Genomic DNA, 8,351 nt, shown 5'->3' on the forward strand with positions numbered 1-8,351 from the left:
AATGAAGCTTCCTCATTCAACGTTTTATACGCTTTGAACAAGTGTAATCCAAAGCGACGCCGCTGGATGAATGGTTGGCTGTACGTCAACTTCGATAGGGCAACACTTGTCGATGGCATCAGCCGTAAAGCAGTCGGTGTTGTGTCTGGTACTGGACTACTTCCCAATAAAGTTTTTAAGATGATGGTGGAGGCTGACAACGGAGCGGCGTGGGAAATGGGAACTGAGGTGGTTATCGGCCAATATATCACGCAAATTGAGGGTACCACAAGGCTTCATTTAATTCCGTACACCCTGTTTAGCGGCGTCGATTGTATCGATGATAATGCGGCGGAGGAGGTGAGCAGTGTGGAGCTGGCAGGGTCATCCATGACTTCTCGTGTGGTGAATGTTACTGCAGGATTCAGCGCAACCAGAGCAGATGCTCCGCTATCCAGACGGAAAACAACAGAGCAGCTTATTTCTGAACTGCGAGGTGCTTACCCGCAAATTTTCATATAACATTTTTTTTGGTTTTGCTGCCATTGCTATTCTTGGTGTCTGTGTTGTTATTGTTTCTTTTCGTCCTCACATACATTTGTTACTTGCTACAGACTAATTTTTTTTTTTAATCTTTGGATTTCACATTGCGCGTAACCACGCGTTTTTCTTTGCCCTTTGCTGGGCTGGACCCACGTTTCACCAGAATCTTTGCTTCACCTTCTGCTGTGCAGCCGGTCGCGCGTGCGGTGGCCTTACCAGTTGACTCTTACTCCCTTTCTCCTGTATTTTCTTTTATTCCTTCCGCTTGAGCGCTTTGTACCCCACAGGAGCGGCAGGATTGACGTTGGTACGGTGTTTCCTTGACTGCAACCTCTGCCGTGGGGAAGCAATTAGAATACGTGCATATATATATATATATATTTGTATGGGTTCGAGCATATATATTGCATACCCTGGAAAGTACCACTGTTTAGTTAGTTGAACTATGAAAGCGCACACTGTCGCATCAGGGACGGCGGCTGATACAGTCGTGCCATCGTATGTACTGTACAGTCCACAGGGCTCGAAACCGCTTGCTGCTTTGGATATAGTGGGTGGAAGTGCCACTTGTTCCTATGACAAAACTACAAGGTCACAACTACTTCGAATATCGCCGTCTTCTCACGTCTCCTTCTTGGCGACAACCGCGTCCCGCTCAAGGGGTGGCCACGGTAGTGCGGGGATAAAGAGTGGGGGTCATGGCTCGGCACTGGCGTCTCAACGTGTGATTATACTTCAGTTATTCTGCGAGGAACCCACGCGCGTCGGTTTCACTCTAACGATCGAGTTGCTTCTTCAGGACAGGATGGGGAGGCGACGTATAATATTTAGTAACAGCTTTCAGAAGCTGCAGCGCTGCGCGCAGCACGTTAAGGTTCCTCTGAAGTGTGCCACTCCTCGTGTGTGGTCCAACATTGTGTTCGACGTCCCCCGAATACATGCTGCTCTTTATGGGGACTCGGGCGGTCGTGTTTCGCCCCCCGAACTTTTTCAGTCTCGTAAGCTGCTCCAGTTCACGCTAACCTGCAGCAGCGTTTGTCGTGTCCGCCGTCTGTTGGGTATGCCACAAACGCCCCCAATAGATCAGGATGGCGTTGTAGAGGATGTGCTCGCAGCAGAATGGCCGCTCTCTCTCCGACTTCCGGAGGAGGTGCCGGTCAATTGGCGGATCATCCGTACATGTGAGGAGGACTTCTTGGTTGAGCCACAACCGGAGCCTCAGCAGTTACCTTCGCAGGGGATTGGGTGTGCATCGACAGGGGGCACAGAGGAGCTACCTTACTGCCCATTTGAGGCGTTCGAACAACTCGCTTCACCTGCCCCAATTAAGAATGGCAGCAGTGGCTCTCCACCGCTTTGCCCCCCGCGCACGCAGCCGTCCGTTGCAGCATCTGTAGCTCAAACCTCATCACCTTTAGCCGTTCTTTCTGCGAAAGACTCTGTAACAAGAGTTGCCAAGCAGCGACACCCTGGCACGTCCCTTCGTGTGGATGGTCACCGTTTTAGTGGGGGAGGACCATCTACACATGCGGATGATCCTCGCCACTTTCCCTTCGCGGAAGTTAATTTTGATGGGGATCGGCGGACCCGAGAGCAGCTTGCACATTCTAACTTTTCCTCCGTACCGCGAGCCGGGGGGAACGTGCACGTTGTCGCAGAGCAGGGGCTGGTGGTAGGCTCTCAGTCTCTCCCGTTGGAGAGGAGAGCCCAAGTGCAGACAGGCGGGTTGAAAGCCACAAAGGTATCGCAGCCTTTACATTTGTCGAGTGCCATAGAAAATGTGGAAAGTACCCCTCAAAACCTGTTCAGCGCTTCTGAAGGACAGAATTCACTCAACTTGATGAGGGAACGCGTCAGACGCATTCAGGAACTAATTGGTGAGAGCATAGTCTATCCTGACCGGAGTTATGGTTCAAACAGCGCGCTCAGCCGGGGCGAAACTGCTAGCGTGCCGCGAATAGACGATGATGGGCTGGGGAATGAAGTTCAAAATGAGGTACCTCATTCTTATTCCTCCACTGAGCAGATGACTTCCACGGTAGCGAGTTTAAACCACGGCGTGCAACAGCGTCTACCCTGTTCGCAACGGTCGCAATCGAAAAGGGCCACATCTGGCAGTGGCATTGCCGCGGATCCTGTTTACCCGACCGACGCCAGGGAGGTAAGAGGCGGGGGTAAAAATTGCAACAACTGTGCTAGCCTCACCTGTGATGAAACCGATGAGGACGAGCGTTTTACCGTGAACATCATTCGCATGTCGTCTTCCCGTGATCATCCAGCGATCGTTGTCCCGGCGGAGAACACACCTGAACTTGACGCAAAGCCCCCCATGGCACCACGCAGCAGCGTTCACAACGTAGACCGACTGTGTTTTGATTCCTTCGACGCTGGTGGTTCATTATCTCCGCTACCTGAGGTGGGGGAACAGGGTCCAACGCTGGAGTGGAACGACCTTGGGGCCACACCGCAAGCGGAGAAGGATACGCCTATGGTTTCGTCTTCTCTTCTAACAACACCAGTGGAGGAGAGATCGGGGCGAAATGAGGGCAGAGTAGTAATCAGGGCCGGGCGACTTGGTGGGCATGCCGCGTTTGCACCGACGGGGGTGCCTCAATCGACATTCGCGACAAATGATGCTATCGAAGGACCGTTAACGCAGACACCGACGCAATCGTTGGATCATTCGGTCGTTACTTTCCACAGCTCCCAGCGATACAACTCTGCTTTAGGAACGGCAATGGCCACTGTTACACCGCTTCATTCACAGCGGTGTGGTTGCAGTGTGGATGAGGAGAGCAGCTTGAGTGCAGTAGATTATAGAAGAACTCCCGCATCCGGTGGCACCGGCTTTGATCCAAACCGCCGGTTCATGGTCCTTGACAGCGGGCGCGGGGGCCTCGGCGACTGTGAGAACACTGCTCGCAGAAATAGTTGCACTAACTTCATACCAAGGGGCCGGGAGGACTTAGTATCGCGTTGTGCCTCACTTCCCCCTCTCTCGCCAACCCCGTCAGCGCACTCCCGACATCAACAACAGACACCTTTTCCTACATCGTCAGGCCGCAGCACGATGCGACGGCCCGTTCGTAATGGGGTCCCCAATGCCGTCGCGGCGGAGCGAGCAACACGGGAGACTGAAGTGCGTGACTCTGGGGGACCGTTTGCATCTTCTGGTTATGTGTCCGCTGTCCACCCCACAGCAGTGACAAGTTGCGGTAATGGCTCAAAGCACCGACAAGGAGCGCCCGCGGAGAAGGTTGATGAATACCTTGTGTTTGACCCGATTCTGAAGTGTTACTTGGACATTCGGTCTAACACATACATGACAGGTCCCACCCAAATGCCGATTTAGGACTTGTTGTTTCTGTGGATGTGTGCATCGGGTCTCGCTTCGGTCTTTGTGCCGTTGAACACAAAAGAAACGAGGCGAATCGTCATGGTAGCTATCAGGTCTCCCTATCGCTGCGCGTCGCAAATGCTGTAATATGGCCGCACTGCGTGCGGCAAAAGTTTCAGACAATACGTGTTTCTTAGATGTTGGTGCCAACATTGGGACGGGAAGGGACGGGCTTCTTGAGGTTATATATATTTGCTTCGGTTTTTTCGCACCGGTGGACGGGTGGGGGAAAAAAGGATCCTCTGATGTGTCGTCTTACCTCCACAGAGGTAGCGGGTGTTGCATATACGCATGTATCGATGTGGTCGCTTATAGATAGATCCATACTACACTTGTAGAGAGTTGCGCGTTTTTTCCCTTACTTCGTCCGGGGTTATTTTCATTTGCAGCTACTACCCCCTCTGTTCGGTCCCGACACCCTATTGTGGCCACCACTGCTTATCCTTTTGTTGTCACTCATGCTACTTCTTTTTTTTTAAATTGGTTTCATTTCTCCGGATCACCTACCAGTATAAAGGGTTGTGCGCACGCGTGGTGCGACATCATGTCGGTAGAGGCGAGTAGACCGACCAGGTCACAGGACCCCTTACCCGCTGCTGTCATTAGAGAGTTCCTTGAGATGCATCAGCAGTGTAATGACCAGTCATTAGGCCAGGGCGAGAGCCCGACAGGAACTGAGAAGGATGGGACGAGGGCCGCTGAGGCTCGTGTTGTCTCTGCACCACTGCGTGTCGAGGTGGAGACAACCCACGGCTACGTGTATGAAGGGAGGCTTGTTGCCATGGATGAATTCTACAATGTCACGCTTACGGAGGCAACCAAGAGACGTGAGCGCCTCTGTGATGTGGAGCGGTCTCTCCTGACGATGCATGGGTTCCCAGCACCTGCTGCAAGCCCCTCTACGCGGCGTGAATACGTCGGCTCTGTGCTGGTGCGGAGTGGCAATTTACTGATGATACGGTTCCCGCAGGGGGAGGGAAATGCCACTCGTGTGCTGCACGGCGCTTTCAAATCAATGGTGATGAAGGTGAGGCGGCAAATTAATTTAGAACGGCAGAAGAATCGCATGGAGCGCCGCCGGCGGAAGCAGCTTCCAGTCAAGCCCCAATCACTGGTGGGGAAGGCGGGAGACCCTCCCAAACGGACCAAAGCAAAGAAAGAGTGACGCAGCTCATAACTTCAGTTGAATTCTCTCACAACTGTTCTGCGGGGTTTGTCGTGATGTTCACGTTTACAAAATGTTTGTCCCTTCGTGGCCATGCGGAAGGTTTTTGGCTGCCAGCTTTGCCAAGTGTGTTTGCCTCCCCGTTCTTTCACATATACCTATTCAGCTTGGCGATGCCATGCCGACCCGTGCTGGCGTTTTTGTCTCACTTTTTCGTTGTTCGTTGCAGCAGAGGTAAAATGGAAAATCTCTTCTCTTTCTTCCCCGACCCTGTGGTTAGAAATATCTTCATAGCCCCTGTTCTCAGCTGTCCCAGATTACAAGGGGAAGAGGTGGAAAGATCGCACGACAGAAGGCTCACTCACTTGTTGTGCTTTCACGTCTAGTTTCCCCCTTCCGTGCATTCGCACCTCGGTCCACTGTTTTGCGCAGGCGGGAGTAAGAAGGCTGAGGAGACCTTATTCCCCACCTACGGAGTGTATGAGGTGACTCGGTTGAACAACATCAGCTTACCTGTTCTACAAGGTTGGCGGGGATAGTCTTATTCTTGTCATTTCACGTTTGCAGGCTTTGTCCAGTCTGAGGAGCGTCTACATACGCATTTGGCTTGTTGCCACGTACTGTTCCCCCCATGGCTGCCCGGGCTTTATTTGAGCTAGCGCAGGGGACTCTTTCGTGCCCCGTATGCTTTGATCTTATGGATCGCCCTATGTGCTTTAGGTGCGGACACGTTTACTGCGCTAACTGCGCTGATCGTTGCATCAGTGGCCGCCCGATGTGCCCGCTCTGCAACTCATCAGTCCAGAACATTCGGCAGGCCAGGCCGCTCCCAGCTCTTGCCAAGTTGGTTTCTTTTGTGCGCAGCTTAGGCGGCGCTGCCGACGTTCCGCAGAGCCAAGGCGATACCACCTTTGCTGTTGCTTCTAAGGGTGGGGGGAAAGCAACAAATAATGCGTTGCTTGTTCCACCAACGACCGACAATGCACCCGTTTCGTCATTTCCCAGAGTTAACGGAGCGGATCCGCAAGCAACGGCTCCAAACAGTTCCCTAGATCCCGGTGAGACGGAACCCTCGACGCCGTCGACGCCGCTCACGCATTTGCATGAGAACGGAATGAGTTTGGGGAGTCAGATGGCGGGGGACCCGACCGTGCAGCCCTCGATAGCGGGGGAGGGACGATCTCAGCCTGTATCCACTACGATGCCACCTCTGCAGCAGCAGGCTCAACGGCAGACATGGCCGTCCGCAGAGGAGGTACTTCCACCGCCACAACACCAACCGCAGAGTTATCGTGTGGAAGTTGAGCGGTGTATCATACGGGTGGAGGGCGCGGGCGGTTATGCACTTGTATACCAGGGAACATGTGCTTTATGTGGTCTTGACATATCTGATCGTCAACAGGTTTCAAAGCTTCTGCGGCATGTGCTCACCATGGATCCTTCTTGTAACGAGGGGCAGGTTCGTTTGGTTAGCCAACGGACGCTTGGGCTGAGATTAGGTCCGCTGTGGAAGCTGCGCTTCGGGGCCTTCGGTCAGGCCTCCCCCAGCCTCAGCAACGGATCGGACGTCAATACGAGGGAGGGTGCTGCGTGCGGAGGACAACAAAGTGATGGGGGACCTTCTTCGGAGCTCCCCGCAGTGCTGCTGCACCAGACGTGCCTGGAGTGGTGTATGCTCCGGCGCCGCATAATCGAGGGGGCAAACGCTCTGACATTGAATGTTGCGGCTACCGTACTTCAGAGTTTGCACGCAGGTGACAGCGAGACTATTTGTAGCTTCTGCCGCATAAAGATTGGCGCTTGCCTTGTGCCGTGTGCACGTTGCGGGAGGCGGTCGTATCACTACCCGTGTGCATTGCTGACGGGCGCAGGTGTGTGCCAGTTGTCTGACGTGTTTGGTATTCTTGTGTGCGTGGAGTGTCAGGGGCAACACTAACCGTGGCGGTACCAACACTAGACGGCTGGCGAAGGCGAGGCAAATGTTTGCTAACGTCATCGCTCCATGTACGCTTATGGAAGAACGTATTAATAACTAGATATAGTTGCCATTTGATCTGTCTACGATGGCAGCGGCTTCTTTCGGCAGTTTCCGTTCTTTCTCTTCGTAGTTACCAGTGATTTCTCTTATGGTCTGTGTCTACACCCCTCAGAATTGTAAAGTCCATTTTTGATCCCATCTCTTGAACCATCTCTCGAATGTTCTCCCGTTCTTGATCTCTCCTATATATATATATATATATATCGCCGTGCACATGTCATTTGGCTACGCAGAAGGAAAGAGGAAAAGGTAGAGTACGTGGATCTCGGTGCCAGAGCCTAAAGCGCATTATACACGGACACGAACGAATAAAAACTCACTGGTTTATTCAGTTGTACACAGTAACCACATTTAAAGCACTTGCGTCATGTCTCTTACAGGTGATGATGCGGTGCCTCAGGCCCCCCTCGTCGGCGGCGTGGCGATGAGTCCCGAGCAGGCAAGTGCCCTCACCGGTGGAAAGCTCGGTGGGAAGGCCGTTGGTCCGGCGCACGGCAAGGGGAAAGGTAAAGGAAAAGGCAAGCGAGGAGGTAAAACTGGCGGTAAAGCCGGCCGGCGCGACAAGATGACCCGCGCAGCCCGCGCTGACCTCAACTTCCCCGTCGGTCGCATTCACTCGCGTTTAAAGGACGGACTGAACCGCAAGCAGCGCTGTGGTGCGAGTGCCGCAATTTACTGTGCTGCGCTGCTTGAGTACTTGACGTCGGAGGTAATTGAGCTCGCTGGAGCTGCAGCTAAGGCGCAGAAAACGGAGCGCATCAAACCGCGGCATCTCCTGCTGGCTATTCGTGGTGACGAGGAGCTGAACCAGATAGTTAACGCCACAATTGCCCGGGGAGGTGTGGTGCCATTTGTGCACAAGAGCCTGGAAAAGAAAATCATCAAGAAATCGAAGAGGGGCTCGTAGACCAGAGGGAGGTGAATTGTTCACTTTTATGCTCTGTTGTTGTTGCCTTCAGCTCGCTAGATGTTTAATAGAGAAGGGCCCCGAAGGAAGTAAGGATGAGAGGAGAGAGGTAAGAATGCACTGTACACAGAAGTTGGACATATTTAAATGAAAGAGAAGAGGAAGACCAAGCAGGTGCAGAACAGAACAAACGTCATCTGAGGGGGGGGAAAGAAAGAGTTCAGGATGAAGGGGCCAGGAAGGAAGTGTGAGTGTGTCTGCGTGTGTGTTTGCCACTTATGAGATGATGGTTTGCAGAAAGTGGATGGAGGAAAGGGGGGGG

The 8,351-nt window shown here is 53.1% G+C and overlaps 4 protein-coding genes and 1 pseudogene across 5 annotated transcripts; all 5 read left to right on the plus strand.

Moving 5' to 3' along the window:
- Positions 1–501, plus strand: TEOVI_000728000:pseudogene (annotated as a pseudogene). Its single transcript has one exon. A coding segment is annotated over exon 1 (501 nt).
- Positions 502–967: 466 nt separating this feature from the next.
- Positions 968–3,874, plus strand: TEOVI_000728100 (uncharacterized protein; the record flags this gene model as incomplete). The annotated part of the gene is made up of 1 exon (XM_067220269.1): positions 968–3,874. The coding sequence occupies one exon, from the start codon at positions 968–970 to the stop codon at positions 3,872–3,874; it is 2,907 nt and encodes a 968-aa protein (XP_067076370.1).
- Positions 3,875–4,463: 589 nt separating this feature from the next.
- TEOVI_000728200 (ssm4 protein, putative) lies at positions 4,464–5,084 on the plus strand (the record flags this gene model as incomplete). The annotated part of the gene is made up of 1 exon (XM_067220270.1): positions 4,464–5,084. One exon carries the CDS (start codon positions 4,464–4,466, stop codon positions 5,082–5,084), a length of 621 nt encoding a protein of 206 aa, XP_067076371.1.
- A 631-nt stretch (positions 5,085–5,715) lies between these two features.
- Positions 5,716–7,020, plus strand: TEOVI_000728300 (Zinc finger, C3HC4 type (RING finger), putative; the record flags this gene model as incomplete). The annotated part of the gene is made up of 1 exon (XM_067220271.1): positions 5,716–7,020. The coding sequence occupies one exon, from the start codon at positions 5,716–5,718 to the stop codon at positions 7,018–7,020; it is 1,305 nt and encodes a 434-aa protein (XP_067076372.1).
- Positions 7,021–7,489: 469 nt separating this feature from the next.
- On the plus strand, positions 7,490–8,029 carry TEOVI_000728400 (histone H2A variant; the record flags this gene model as incomplete). The annotated part of the gene is made up of 1 exon (XM_067220272.1): positions 7,490–8,029. One exon carries the CDS (start codon positions 7,490–7,492, stop codon positions 8,027–8,029), a length of 540 nt encoding a protein of 179 aa, XP_067076373.1.
- Positions 8,030–8,351: the final 322 nt, after the last annotated feature.

Source organism: Trypanosoma equiperdum (assembly GCF_001457755.1).
Source record: "Trypanosoma equiperdum strain OVI genome assembly, contig: ctg_1107, whole genome shotgun sequence".
Lineage (NCBI taxonomy): Eukaryota > Euglenozoa > Kinetoplastea > Trypanosomatida > Trypanosomatidae > Trypanosoma > Trypanosoma equiperdum.